Source organism: Musca vetustissima, unplaced genomic scaffold, assembly GCF_032173495.1.
Source record: "Musca vetustissima isolate MV318-11 ecotype Yass unplaced genomic scaffold, APGP_CSIRO_Mvet_v1 utg6130, whole genome shotgun sequence".
Classification (NCBI taxonomy): Eukaryota; Metazoa; Arthropoda; class Insecta; order Diptera; family Muscidae; genus Musca; species Musca vetustissima.
This window is the reverse complement of record NW_026879497.1, coordinates 37,105-52,552: the sequence shown is the minus strand read 5'-3', so window position 1 is coordinate 52,552 and position 15,448 is coordinate 37,105. Positions and strand designations below refer to the sequence as shown.

The 15,448-nt window shown below is 34.8% G+C and overlaps 3 protein-coding genes across 4 annotated transcripts; 1 reads left to right on the top strand and 2 right to left on the bottom strand.

Moving 5' to 3' along the window:
- Positions 1-795: 795 nt before the first annotated feature.
- Positions 796-3,995, bottom strand: LOC133324423 (transcriptional adapter 2B). Of its 2 annotated transcripts, none has more exons than XM_061533263.1 (4): positions 3,787-3,992; positions 2,759-3,628; positions 1,534-1,607; positions 796-1,462 (listed from the first exon to the last, which is right to left on the bottom strand). In XM_061533263.1, exons 1-4 carry the CDS (start codon positions 3,898-3,900, stop codon positions 796-798), a joined length of 1,725 nt encoding a protein of 574 aa, XP_061389247.1. In that variant the 5' UTR covers positions 3,901-3,992. The 2 variants fall into 2 exon arrangements, with proteins under 2 accessions (XP_061389247.1, XP_061389248.1); XM_061533264.1 differs by having other exon boundaries at positions 1,089-1,462; positions 1,534-1,677; positions 3,787-3,995.
- Positions 3,996-7,802: 3,807 nt separating this feature from the next.
- On the top strand, positions 7,803-9,507 carry LOC133324416 (WD repeat-containing protein 37). The gene is made up of 5 exons (XM_061533255.1): positions 7,803-7,932; positions 7,989-8,544; positions 8,628-9,002; positions 9,071-9,317; positions 9,381-9,507. Exons 1-5 carry the CDS (start codon positions 7,803-7,805, stop codon positions 9,504-9,506), a joined length of 1,434 nt encoding a protein of 477 aa, XP_061389239.1. The 3' UTR covers position 9,507.
- Positions 9,508-14,219: 4,712 nt separating this feature from the next.
- On the bottom strand, positions 14,220-14,603 carry LOC133324424 (vesicle transport through interaction with t-SNAREs homolog 1B). Its single transcript, XM_061533266.1, has 2 exons — positions 14,487-14,603; positions 14,220-14,429 (listed from the first exon to the last, which is right to left on the bottom strand). The coding sequence occupies exons 1-2, from the start codon at positions 14,601-14,603 to the stop codon at positions 14,220-14,222; spliced, it is 327 nt and encodes a 108-aa protein (XP_061389250.1).
- Positions 14,604-15,448: the final 845 nt, after the last annotated feature.

Here is a 15,448-nt window from a genome sequence, read left to right as displayed (position 1 = left end):
CAATATGGCAACACGAATCTTTTTTCAACCACCATTTCCGCATCTCGCATTTTTTGTTTCTCCTTATTTATTCAGAATAAGGCGAGAATGTGAAAGGGAAACATTTTTTACATGCGAAAAATTTCCCTAGCGAATATCCAGAATAAGGCTGATAACCATTTATAACATTCTAAATAGTCGTAGAATAACTATTGGGGAGGTATTTTTCATAAATATAGTAAATACTTCTATTTTTATAGTCATCTCCCTTCTAATGTATTAGCGGATTTTTGCACTTTCCGAACTTCATTCAAAATAAGGGAAATGCGAAAAAATGTTTAAATGTAATTGATTTCAACACATAGAAAGATAATTATTTGACTAATAATTATTATTTTTTATTATCAGAGTATTTACATGTGGGGTACATATACTATTATTATAATTATTGTTATCATAAAAGTTTCTCAACAATAAAAATTACCAGATTAATGACTATGCTTCAGTACATAACTTGATACAAGTGATGAATTTTTATAACGTAGTACGCCGAACGTATAATACAATTTTGTTGTTCTTACTTTTAATTTAAATGGAAAATATACAGCCAATATTCTCGTACACTGATATATGTGTGATTATAAGAATACGTGTATATTTAATATATATATGATCGTGTGTTAATCTAATTTAATAAATATAATAGAAGAATAAAAATGTGTTTAACTATGTCTTTGTTTTCATATACCTCAACAATGGGGAAATACAAGAAATGAGATGATGCACACATTTCGGTATTAGACACATTAAAAAGTTTCAATGGCTCAACCAACCAACTTTTATAAAATATTTTCTAATTGAACTTTCAACTGGAGAAAGATTGGATGAAGTGACTGGAGCACCGCTTAGAAGAAGAGTTTTTAGGGAAAGATACGATGTAGGTGGCAAATTAAATAAATTGCATATTTGTTGTTCGTTACTCGACAATAGGTGCGTCCCCAGCGGTTGTGGTAGTTGTTTCAGTTCTTCCAATTGAGCTCTTAAAATACTACTCATCGGCATAGCTGAGGTAGGAGTTAATTGATGACCTTTTGGGGCGTTTGAGGGTGTTGTTGTCATCACACTGCCTTGAATCTCCAATTGTTGAAGTTGTGCTTTTTCGGCGTTCTGACTTTGTATTATGGCGACGTCGTTTACTTGTAGTTGGGGTGGATTTTTCACTGACACTGTGAGCAACTGCTGCAGGTGAGGCGGATTCGTATTCAGCTGAGATTTCATTAACGGTGTTAATGACGTTGGTGTTGACATTGAATTCATTCCTGCACCCGGCGTCATCGATGTCGTCGTATGTGCCGGTGATACCCGATAGCTATCCAAGTAGTTTTTGTTGTGCGATGATACGGCGTAAGAGATCTGGTCTCCTGTGTGGGGCATGTTGCTTTGCACGATGGAATTTGGACTTTCGTTTGCGTTTGGCAGTTCGCTATTAATACACATGTAAGAAATGTCACAACTAATACAGAGGAAAATAAAAATTCGATGGTAAATACTTACAGTTTTCGGTTGTTGTGTTGTGGGGAGTGCAAGGAATAGCCTGGCTGCCGCGGATTTCCAGTGTTGAGATTGTCCTGTAGTAAAACATTGTCTTATACATCCATTTAAACGTTCGCCATTTGGAGTGCTGATAATACACGGAAGCTGAATATCGCAAAGAGGTAAATAGAAACATTAGTCTTTTCTTTGTAATACTTTTGAATGATGCTGATAAAGACATACATATTTTTAATTACCATCACACGATATTCAAAAGCCTTCGTGTATTACAGATGTAAACATAAATACATTTGAATGTAAAACTAATACAAACAAACCCAAAACTATTATGTAAAACTAGACTAGTAGACTAAGTTACAATAATCGTTTTATATGTTAAATAGAATTAGCTAAGAACAAAGATATTGGTTTTATTTACTTCTTTACATCAGAAGAGTCATTAAAAATAATCGTGTCGCGTTCATTAAAGGTTTTTTACACATCGGCATTTAGCTTTATAAACAATTATCTATCCATTTTTCTATTTAAACAGGTGATTGAAAACATACACTCTTTAAATTTTAATTGAACAGGATTCAAAAATTGTCTGAGAAATTCACACAGCCAAGGATGTAAGCTATAGCTATCTATTGATATATCAAAAAGCGGAACGTCAGGTTCAGCAATACAAAGACAAAACCTTTTGTCCTGCCTCAAAGGCAAAGATTAGAAATTATGTACATCGTTTTTTTTTTAGGGATTTCTATGGAAAATGCTTGCGAATCGAAAATAAGGGACATTCTGTTAACTTGAATGACAATCCATCTTATTGTATATTGCGTGTTTGTCGTATTAGTCGGAAGTTCAAAAATCCACTATTTTTAATGGCTTACATTTTACTAAAATACTGTGCACATACTGTGCTAGAAATTTTTACATCTAGATTTTGGAATGCTTACTAAGACGATGTATATAACGGGGGTAGAGTACACACTTTCATAATGATCCCAGTCAATTGAATTTATTCCAAATCGTAATGTTATACTAAAAGTAAAAATTCTAAGCATATCGGTAAGTATGAACTTTCTTCATATAGTGAAATACTACGTCATTAGGGAAACAAAGACTAACCTGTGGTAAAACAAATTCAGAAAAATTCTAGCTTAACCCCCATACTCAACAAAAGCACTTACTATCAATGGCTGAACATGTAAATATGTAAACAAATTATTACTAAAGTACTTACAGTCTTTCCGTGACCATACGGTCCGGTTGATCGATTTGCCATGGCGGCATGTTGCTCGAAGTGACGACATTCATCAATCTTAGTCAAACCATTGTAGCGATACCGACACAGTTCCGATAATCGAATGCGTAGCTCTTTTTCACGTTCCAATGAATTTAACAAGCGTTCATATTCATCGGAGGTGTAAAATTGTGCATAGACCCGGAAACGATCTCTAAACTCCTTCTGCTCTTTTGTTAACCCTGGATGCTGAGCATAGTTGCGATTACGAAAGAAATTTGCTACAAGTTGATAGTCGCGAACCAAGCGCTTGCGACGAACACGTTCTCTAAGTCGTCTTGTATACAGATCGACGTGTGACAGTTTAAGTAAATAATCCGCTTCTGTGTCATCGGCATTCAATGACATCTTCGAAATTAATTGTTCTGCCGTAAAATCATATTCCCGTTCAAAACTGTCACGATTTGGCATGTATCCTAACTGAGCTGCTTCTTCCTGTGTAATGTCCAATGGCGGTAATCGTTGCAGAGCTAATGCGCCTAATGGTCCATTATCGTCACTAGTGTGGTCGATTAATGTTGGACGTTGAGCCTGCGCTGGAGTCCAAGTATGGCGTCCAATTGTACCATTTACAAATTTATTGACGTATTCTTCTTTGGCGTCCTCAGCTGATTTGGTCTCAATGTGCCTACTGATGTCTTCCCAATTGCCAAAACCGTACTGCTCAATAGCATCAAGTAAGCGTATTTCTTCCCTTGCAGTCCAGGCACCTTTACCCCGGAACACCGATAAAATCGCCGTCCCCGTATCCATGAACTGATATGCATGACTGTTTAAATGAGAGCCAATCTCTGCTCCCGCTGCAAAACACTAATAAAGGTAAACACTTAAAAAGCTTCATATATATCGTGAACATTTAAGAGAACCCTGCGAAGTTCTCTTAAAAATATGACGCGTCATAGTCGTCGCTCATTTATTTGTACCCCAATAAAAAAGCATACATAAAAATGAAATGACAGTAGCCTTACCTGCAGGCATAAATCAAAGTTTTCGCATTCAGCACAATGCACACGTATTCCCTGAATATCATCTTGGCAATTTGTACAATTATATTTGGTGAATAAATCTGCAATGGTAGTCATTTTGCAATGTTAAAATGTCACTAATTTTGTAAAACTTTGAGTTAATTTTGCTGAATTCTTGAAAAGAGATTCTTACGCACCCGCCATATTGGTTAGTGATGAAAATGAACAAAGTAATCGATTACCAAATACTAACAGCAAGTAAAAACCTATGCACAGTGGTTGTGCCCAATTATAAATATAAAAAACGATGAAACAAATACTCAATAAAGTTAACCATTTAACTTTCTGTTTATCTGAATATGCATTAAATAAATGATATGTTTTTTATAAAATCTATTATATAGGTGGTCATAAAATTAGAACATTACTTTTTTGGTTTTTTGTATGAAAATAATGTCAAATTACATGAAGGGCTAAGCAGAATGCTCGCGTTGAGCCATCCGTCGCGTTATATGTTATCGAAAATACAACAACCACAAGGAAACGATATGCGTTTGTGTTATCGTTTCCTTGTGGTTGTTGTATTCTGCATATTGTTGCATTCTTAGCCCTTATAGCCTAGACAGACGACAGCCTTAATTTGAATTAACAGCCTTAGGTTAGGTTAGGGATGTACGGCTGTTATAACAACCGTCCACTCGGAAACTATGTCCATTGTGACCATCCTTTATGTATATGTGTACCTATAAAGAGAAAGAAGAAAAGATAGAGAGAGGTAGTCAGAATGGGTGGGAGCGGAAGACACATTATTTTAGCCAAGTCAATTTTTTGACAAAGCCTAGAATTAGGTTAGGGTCTATTTTGGAGAAGAAGACTAGATTTTCAATTTCATAACATCCAAACTGTTTATGTCTTCTGCTGATTAGCGATGGACATTTGCAAGGATGTGCTCAATTGTTTCCACTTCTTCTTCATCCTCACATAGACGACAGTAATCCTCTCCACTGGAGTCCCACTTAGAAGTGAGAGATCTAACTTTGCAGTGACCAGTAATGATCCCCACAACGATCTTGATCTCCCTCTTGTTGTGATCCAGCAGCGAAGACGTTCTTTTGCGAGAGAATTCTGGCCAGATAGATTTAGAGATTCTGCATGCAGGTTCCCTTAGCCATCTGTTGCCGACTACCTCGCAATGGAACGCGCGGATTCTGCCAATGAAATAGCTAATAGGGGGTTTCACAGATCTCTCAATCAGAAGACTGGACGACTGTGACCCCCTCGAGCAAGCTCGTCGGCTATCTCATTCCCTTCAATATCGTTATGTCCTGGAACCCAGCATAACCCAACTATTTGACGTATATCATTCAGAGCGGTTTTACAATCATGAACTGCTTTCGAGTTTATAGTATGCGACTTCACCGCTTTCAGGGCCGCCTGACTATCTACGTAAATAGTCACCGGTCCTGTAATGTCTGTATTAAGTGCTTTTACTATCTCGGCCGCTTTCGTGATTGCAAGAATCTCTGCTTGAAAAACGCTACAATCATTGTTGAGTTTATATGAGTTTCGTATACCTAATTCCCTGCAGTAGACGCCTGCGCCAGTGCCTTCCTCCATCTTGGACCCGTCTGTGAAGATTGACAGACCTGGCAGAGGTAGGGAGCCACTAGTCCAGGATTCCCTGCTAGGAAATTCGACTTTAATGTCATTAAAATCCCTATGGGGGGGAATATAGTCACTGATATGACTATCCCCCCTAAAAGGTCATATCTTGGCGTTATGTTTAGAATGCTGGCATGACCATAGTTCAGCGATTTCAAGGCATCTTTTTCCCGGAGTCTCAGGGCACACCTAGCAGCCTGGAATTTGATCAGAATGTCCAATGGTTGGAGATTCAAGATTGCATTCAAGGCTGCTTGTGGTGTGCTTCTTAATGCTCCGGTGATCAGAATTGAAGCCGATCGCTGTACTAAACTCAGTTTTGTCAGCAGCTTCTTTTTATTCACCCCCTGCCACCAGACAAGACTTCCATAAGTAAGTATGGGTAAGACAATCGTCGTATACAACCAGTGTATAATTCCGGGTCTCAATCCCCAACTCTTGCCTATGGAGTTCTTGCATGAATAGAGTGCCATCAATCCCTTCTTAGAGCGTTCCTCGACATTCCTATTCCACAGTAACTTGCGGTCTAGGACAGTGCCAAGATATTTAGCTTCATCAGAAAGGGTTAATGTCACTCCACCAAGTGATGGCAGACGGAAACGAGGACTTTTGTATTTCCTAGTGAAGAGTACCAGTTCGATTAACAGCCTTAATTCAAATTAACTTGAACATTATCCTCAATTTTATGTGTTGTAAATGCACAAAATGAAACTGAGTTTATACTGAATTTTATGAAAATAAAAATTAGAAATAAAGGCAAAATACAACATTCCCTCGAGCTGGGCGCTGTTTTATCATCATTACAGCTGTTATTCGCCCTGTCTGTCGTGTATCGTTTTCATAAAGATGTAATCCTAAAAAATATTGTAAAAAATGTCAATATTTTCTTCCTACACACAGACAAACAATAGTTTTGAAACAAAAAAACTGGCTCATAAATGCAGAAACACTCGTCTGTCAGGGGTAAATATTAATTCAAATTAAGAACTATTTAATGCAAATTAAGGCTGTCGTCTGTCTTTGGTATTAAAGGGCCAAACAGAATGTTCGCGTTGAGCGTTTTTTGTTATCGCGTTAACGCACGCAAAAAGTTAAAATATATTTAACTCCGAAGCGCAGCGCACAACAACATCGAGTGTTTGTGTTATCGTTTCCTTGTGGTTGTTGTATTTTCGATAACACATAACGCCACGGATGGCTCAACGCGCTGAGCGTTTTTTGTTATCGAGTTAACGCACGCAAAAAGTTAAAATATATTTAACTCCGAAGCGCAGCGCACATCTACTTCGAGCGTTTGTGTTATCGTTTCCTTGTGGCTGTTGTATTTTCGATAACACATAACGCAACGGATGTCTCAACGTGAGCATTCTGTTTAGACCTTAAGGGTTAAGCAGGTGGATATATTTATTAAAATTATGAAAACAGAATTTTGTCAAAAGTAAAATTATGATAAAATTGAAATCATATGCCTGCATGAGACTACCTTGTGTAATTATCCCATGAATCATAACATTTATGCTAATTCTATGGTCAGACCCCTTTATCTGTGGCCTTTAGCGACTAGAAAAAATAAAGTTTTTTACATATATATATATATATATATATATATATCGCATATATATATATATTGTATATATATATATATATATATATTATTATTTGGGAACACAATTATAAATAGTCAGAGATCAGAATTAATTACTATTTCGCGATTAAAACGTAGACTGTAAGAGAAAAATAAGGCATTAATTCGCCAGTCGGTTAAAATTATGAATAAACCTTATTATTTGGGAACACAATTATAAAAATAGTCAGAGATCAGAATTACTCAAAAAATTAATACCTATTCGATTTTAGAAAGAAATTATTACTGTTTATATATTTTTGCGTTTTTCTTATATATACACGGAATAGGCATTTTTAGAATTGACAATAACAAAGACATTTGGTCTGTTCCTGTACTGCGAGAATATACTCGATTTTACTATTTTCTTCGATATCATAAAGGAAAATTCGTTATCGTAGTGAAAAGTTGTACATTCTTGCAGTACGGGAGCAAACCAATTATTAACACTCTTTGTAATAACGAAATGTCGTTTAAATCTGCTATTTCTGATTACTCTTTCGTATAAGTTACCATTAAACTGTACATTACAACGTAGACAAAGAAGAAGAAATTCAGATGTATATGTAAAAATATGTGTGTGTTTGTGGAACAGTTTATCGATTTTTAATAACAAATATAAAATAATAATTTTAACTCGGAATATTTTTAATCGGAATTTAGGAATAATCCGACATATTCTTTTGTTCAAAAATTGAATATTACTAACTCTTTCAAAAAACTATTATAAATTATGAAATCTTCCAAGCAACGAATGACAAGTCTCGCAGAAGATATCGGACTGCCATACCGAGCAAGACTTCACAATCTATTTCTTCAAATCGAGAAAGAGTTTGAACTTCTGTATTTGGAAAATCTAAGCTGTAAGAAGAGTAATTTTTAAGTATTAAATGTACAACAAATATTCTTTGATTCTTAGTGCAAGAAAAACTAGATGGATACACCAACAAAGATTCACTGCAATCTTGTGAGAGATCCACTTCAACAAATCCGAGTGGAACCAATCCGTCCTCAACTATTCCACAAGCTGCCGCAGTTGCTGGCCATGAAGAAGTCGATACGACGGGTGGCGGTCCTGTTGTATCAGGCAGTAAAAGCTTCAAGTCAAAATTTACATCGAGTGGTGGAAAAGTTAAGGCCAGTCATAAGATTAAGGCTCAGACCAGTCGTATTGTATCTAGCTTTAAAGCGCAGTCGGTAGTAAGTAGTACAGTCATGAGGGAATTCTGTGGACATAAAGATGGTGTATGGCAAGTAGCAGCCAAGGTGGGTCAGCCAATTATTGGGACAGCTTCGGCAGATCATACAGCTTGTATATGGGGAATCGAGAGTGGTCGATGTCTTCTACAGTATACGGGTCATGTGGGTTCCGTTAATTCAGTAAAATTTCATCATAATCGGGACTTGGTCCTAACTGGTAGTGGAGACGGCACGGCCCATATTTGGCAAGCTGCAGTTAATTGGGATGTTTCAAAGTAAGTAACAGATATCTATTAAGCATTCCACGCTAATCAATTTTATGCAACATTCCATGATGTTGTGATAATATATTTTTAAGAAAGGGGCACTCGTCCGAGGAAGAACTCGACGACAGCGATGAACAAGTTGAAGATCGCGATCGTGTTGACACCTTACGAACACCACTTTGTGAATTTCAAGGTCCAGGAGGTCATTTGTCGGTAGTGGTCGCTGCAGATTGGCTAACCAATATGGATCAAATAATTACAGGAAGCTGGGATCGCACCGCTATTCTATGGGATGTGGAGACTAGAGAACCAATACAACCCCTGATGGGCCATGATCACGAGTTAACACACGTGTCGGCTCATCCAACACAAAGACTAGTTGTGACTGCGTCTCGAGACTCCACATTCAGACTATGGGATTTCAGAGATCCGATTCCAGGTGTTTCAGTATTTCAAGGCCACACTGAGTATGTAATAGGATTACGTATTACGAAGTCATTCATGAACATAACTTTAATATTTCGAAACATTGTAGAAGCGTTACATCCACAGTATTAACCAAAGATGACAAAGTAGTGTCAGGTTCAGATGACCGCACTGTTAAAGTGTGGGAATTGCGGAACATGCGCTCTGCTTTAGCTACCATACGAACGGATTCGTCCGTAAATAGACTCGCAGTATCTAATGGTGGTATTATAGCGATTCCCCATGATAACCGGCAAATTCGCCTATTCGATTTGAATGGACAGAGAGTTGCTCGTTTGCCTCGAACTAGTCGACAAGTGAGTTTTTATTTTCAGCTGGCGCATTGAGAATTTCTCAATAAAAATTTTATTTTTTTTCAGGGTCACAGACGTATGGTTTCATCCGTGGCTTGGGCAGAAGAACCGCTATTAAATTGTGATCTATTTTCTTGTGGATTTGATCGTCGAGTTTTTGGCTGGTCCATTATTTTACCAAAAGATAATTAAAATAATCTCACAGAAAAGAAACTACCTATCATTGACATTAAAATGTATACTTGTTTGTTAATTAAAGTTAGTTGTAAAGCTATCCTGTATTATAAAATATGTTTTTGAAAAGAAGGCAAATACCAAAATAATTGAATGAAAATTCTGAATAATCCCTTCCATGTAAAACTAAAGCAAAATTCCGTCGTTTGAAAAAAAATTAAACGTATTCATATACAGCCTTATTCTGGATATTTGCTAGGGAGATATCTCGCATGTAAAAAAAATTCGCTTTCACATTCTCGCCTTATTCTGAATGAATAGGGAGATGCAAAAAATGTGAGATGCGGATTCGAGTTTTCGAAAATGGTGGTTGAAAAAAAGATTCGTGTTGCCATATCGTAAATTAAGTTGCAATGTGTGTGGCCATATTGTAATTTAAGTTGCAATGTGTGTTGCCCCATTGTAATTTAATTGTGTAACATTTTTCAATATATTATTTATTGATTTTTGTTATTAAAAATTGTTAATTTTTATTGTTATTTAAACTATATAGCAATACAAATGTGAAATATCAAGAATCCGCTGTATAAATGCTTTGTAATTAAAAGAAAATAAATTAAAGTTTGAAAATATGGCAACCTACAATATGGCATGTGAAACAGCTGTTCATTGTTTTGATGCAATTGTTGCAACAACTACAATAGATTACAAATAAAATAAAATTTTTTTATGATGGCAAAAACACAACGAATAATAGGAAGGAATCTGCGATTTAATTAATTAATTCACAGTTTATTATTTCACTACATAGTTGTGTGCCTTTTTATTTAATTCCGATATTTTATCTCCCCAAATTTTTAAAATCATAACATAGATTTTCTTTTGAAAAAAAAATTTTTTTTTGTTCTTTCATAATTAGTATTTCAATTTTTCACTGTTAAGCGGCTCATCAGGCAAATTTGGGTTTTTAAAATTTTTTCTTGAGAGACAGATCCTCACCCAAAATGTCTGTATTTCGTCTCCAAAAATCAAACTCGACTTAAATATGCCTTATTACCTTCATACATTTCTTGGCAATACTTGGTTCAGCATGCATCGTTATCAATGGGATTTCCAATGGCATTTTATTGGTTGTTTTCCAGTTAAATATTTGCTTACTATCATTTATAATATTCTAAATCGTCATAGAATAAGTATTGTGTAAATATTTTTCATAAAAATAGTTATTACTGATGTTTTTGTAGTCAACTCACTTTAAATTTATTAGCGAAAAATTTCGCACAAAATTTCATCTCATTCTCCTACTCCCTGTAATTCAGAATACCTAATTTTTCCCCAAAGCGGATTTTTTCGCTTTCGAACTTCATTCAGAATAAGGCGAAAGCGAGAATGCGAAAAAATTCACAGGAAAATGTTGTTCAGAATAAGGCGAACGGAAGGAGCGAGTAAATTCACATGGAATTGACATCCAGAATAAGGCTGATAAATATTTCTTATGTCGACGTAAAAAGCTGGAAACTGTTTTTGAATGTAGTACAGTGGTTATTTTGGAAAATGCAATAAATATACACACCCATGTGTATTTAGATTTTATGTTTCCTTTCACTTTTGACTGTGGTTACTGCAGCTACCCAATAATCGACATTTATTTTAAGCACCAAATTATATTAGGTTGGGGAAAAAGATCGACATTTTCGACGACCGGCCTACCAGTGCGAGATGCATCTTTAACATCAAAAATCCTGAACGGAATCTACGCAACCAAAATTGCACATAATTGGCTGTTACAGTATCGGAACCATAAACACCATTCACAATTTTAGCCGCTTTGCATGCATTTTCGCCTTTGCCAAAGAAAAACTGTAAAATGTACCATTTTTAACAGCCTGTAACTCACAACTGAATGCACCAAACAAAAAACAACAAAATAAATTGGCTCATTCACCCCAATCATGAATACCTGAAAGGAATTGGATCGTTAAAGAAATATTTTTCTCGCGAATTGGATCCTCTGATCATGAATGACTTCACATAAAATATATGTAAATATGGCATCACCAATGATCTATTTTGGCACCTTCTTGTTCTTTTTCTTTAAACAATGGAATAAAACAAAAGTGAACATATAGGGTAAGTGCATCAATAGTCGGCACTTTAAGAATTTTCGCTTTTTAAACGTTTCACCATTCCAAGTGCATCTTTTCCACGATACCGTATTCAGGTTCATCTATTTCGAAATTTTGTTCACTTCCCGATGGAATACAAATTTGTTTAATTAATTTGTATTAAAGTAGATTAAATTAATAATTGTGTAAAAAAGCGCCTATGTGCCAATAGTCGGCACTTTTTTCCAATTGTCGGCATGTTATGTTCCAATAGTCGGCATGTCGCATTTTAGTTAAACAAAAAATATATATTTTATCGATTTTCTGCTATTTGCAATAATAAATTATTGCTATGGAACGTTTCCATCAGTGTTGTATTGAAAAATTATAAAAATATAATTTATTAAAATATTACAATTATAAAACATGGTGCCGACTTTGGGAACCAGTTATCCAATTCCTGGCATGGCTAAATAAGGCATTTCAGAGGTTAAAAAACGGATTCTATTTTATCAGAATATATTGCGTATTGGGGATCCCATACAACAGAACCTTATTCTAAAATAGGTCTTACAAGAGACGTAAATAGTTGTTTCGTTACATATGGATCCGAGAATTCTTTGGACCACCCTAAGACACCATAGGCTTTATTTACCATAGATATAACATGATTGTTAAAATTTAATTTTGGATCCATTAGAATACCAAGATCAAGGAAAGAATCTACAGTTGATAAAACCGAACCATAAATATAGTGATGTCTTATCGAAGAAGAATTTCTATAAAAACACATATGTTTACATTTATTTAAATTCAAGTCCATACAATTTAGGCTGCACCATTGAAATAGGCTATTTAAATCCTGCTGGAGTAAATCAGCTTGCTTTTCAGTATGATAGGTAATGAACAACTTGACATCATCTGCATACATTAACAATTTGGAATGCGATACAGAAATTGGCAAATCATTTACAAACAATAGAAACAGAATCGGGCCTAGGTGACTTCCTTGCAGAACACCTGATGGAACATTGATCGATTTTGAAAAACATCCCACAAACAATACTAGCTGTGTACTATTTTATAAGTAAGATGAAATCCAATTTACCAAATTTATACTAAAGCCAATATGATTTAATTTATAAAGTAGAAGTTCATGGTTAACCCTATCAAAAGCTTTACTAAAGTCTGTATAAATTGTATCAGTTTGTTTACGTTGAACAAATCCCTTTATCACAGTAGAAGTAAAGTGTATAAGATTGGTAATAGTTGAAAGACCACTACGAAAACCATGTTGATATGGACTTAACAAGGGTTGAATTCTGTGTGAAATTACGGTAGTAATAAACCTTTCGGACAATTTTGGAATAGCACTTAATTTTGCAATTCCTCTATAATTCGAGACATTTGTTAGACTACCAGACTTCTGTAAGGGTATTATATAAGACTTCTTCTTAAATAATCATGTATCATGGATATACATAAAGTTGGGAGATAATTATCTTCAGGAATACAAATAGGAGGTATTCTAACTAATTCAAAATATGGTGTATGATTTACGAAGACTAGGTCAAGGATTTTCTCATGATTATTTACTATATTATTTATTTGTTGGAGATTAATGTCACAAATCGCCGTCACAAATATGCCGAGGAAAACCTTAAAAATGTTTGTTCCTAAGGGCGGTATCGATAAAAATATCATAATTACAATTATTTTTTAATGATTTTAAATTCTAAAGTATTCTCCTCTATGTTCTTTACAATTACGAAGAAGAACCTTGTAAAAATATATAATTTTAATATAATTGTCTTTGTGAGATTGACATGCCCAACATTCTAACCGGTTCAACAATTTTTGAGCGCCCTAATTGCAATCAAAAATTAATTTTATTTCCAATCTAGTAGAAAGTGTTGACTTATTATGTTTTCATCAAGAACTTTTCATGTAACAATTTAAATAAATATAAATTTAAATAAATGATAAAGCATCCATAAAAGTACCAATGTATCCATAGTATTTTTTATTCATTTTGAATGATTAAAAAACGCAGTAAAAGAATTTAACTTTAATAATTTCTTGACATGGTACATCTAATAATACCGAAATTCCGGAGACATACCTATATATATTGAATTACTAATGACGACCACTATGTTGGACGAAGCTAAACAAAAATAACATTCTATTATAAGCAAACGTTGTCCCAGACAATGATTATGCGTCTGATGGCTTCCTCCATCAACACTGCTGGAAGTATTATATGGGAAGTTATGCAAAAGGCATATGGATTGTTTCTATTTTTGGTTAATGGAATACATTCCTCTGTTGATTTTATTGTAAATTTAGGGTAAAGATGACTTACAGACGGAAGCTGATTGCTCGGCACAGCGTTGCTGTGATGACGATGTTGTTGTATGGGTAGATCATTTGAATAATGTACGCCCCGTCGGCATGTTTATATGCTTACATCGTATTTGGTAAACAAATACAAGGTATTAAAAAATATAGATAAAATTAATTTATTATGCATTTCTTAAATAGCTAAAAGTTTTGGAATGACCTACTCTTCTAAAAAGAAAAACGACTCCATACTATTTAAAAACTTCAACAATTTATAAGTAAATTATTTCCTAATGAACTTAATTACGACTAATCCTATAAGTATTGATATTTCCAAAATGATCACCAATATCAAAATTATTTTATTATAGAGAACTTCCCGTTGAAGTTTCCGTATGATTTTGCGTGATTGTGAAAGATTGTCATCCGTGCTTTCAAGGCGACGAGAAGAACGCAGAAGTGATTCGCGTTGCTCGCCCAACTCTGAAAGAACCTAAACATAAACATTTTGTTATATGTAGAACTCTCCAATCATTGACTCCTCAAATACCTCAGTTCCAATCTGTTCGGTTTCATATGCAATTTGATTAGATCGTTGCAAGCTATCACCAGTTCGCTGGATGACGTCATATGTATTCCTTAGCAGTTGTACCTGATTATTTGCCATTTTAGCCAATCCGATTTGATCCTGCTTATTGGTCGTACTGTCGCACTATGTCCACTATGCCTTCTCAGTGACTAATAACTAATAAAAAGCGTTCCAAGAAGAAAAAATTGTCGATAAAGAAGGAATTCAAAGCCCTACTTTACATTACGAATTATGGACACGAATCATGAGAGTTTTTTTCTTTCTCATTGGTAAATCGAAAGTAACTAGAGTTGCGATATTTTTAATTTTGTAACAATCGTACTTTACGTTCACAAAAGGTTAAATTCGTACCTTTAGTGAATGTACCAATAAAAAAAGTAGATTTTTTTATTATTCGTAAATAAATTTATGCTTAACAACGTTATCTAAATTCCAAGGCGTACACAAATAATCAACTTCCCCTCTATTGCAAAATATTTTCCACGGCTGTATTACCCAAATACGTCGAGGGCTAAGCAGAATGCTCGCGTTGAGCCAAAAAACACTCAACGCGAACATTCTGTTTAGCCCTTTAGTCTGCTTTTCCACAGGCAGATTTTTATTTTGCAAATTTTTTGTTTTCTCTTTTGAAATTTTCGCTTGCTTTTCCATTAGCAAATTTTTCTTTGCCAAATTTGCGAATCAAAATACAAAAGAAAGAAAATAAAAGTCAAAAGTGTTTACATTTTAAAGGTTTTTTTTAAATATTTTATTATATAAATTGCAAAAATTAAAAATTAAATTTCACTTGCACAAATTAAAGCAACAGGTATGTAAACAAAAGCCGGCTGTGTGTCAGTAAAGCGAATAGGTTCAAAAGGAAATATCAACAAAATTGTTTTCAACGAACAGAGCAAAGCAGAATTTGCGTGTACGGCAAATTC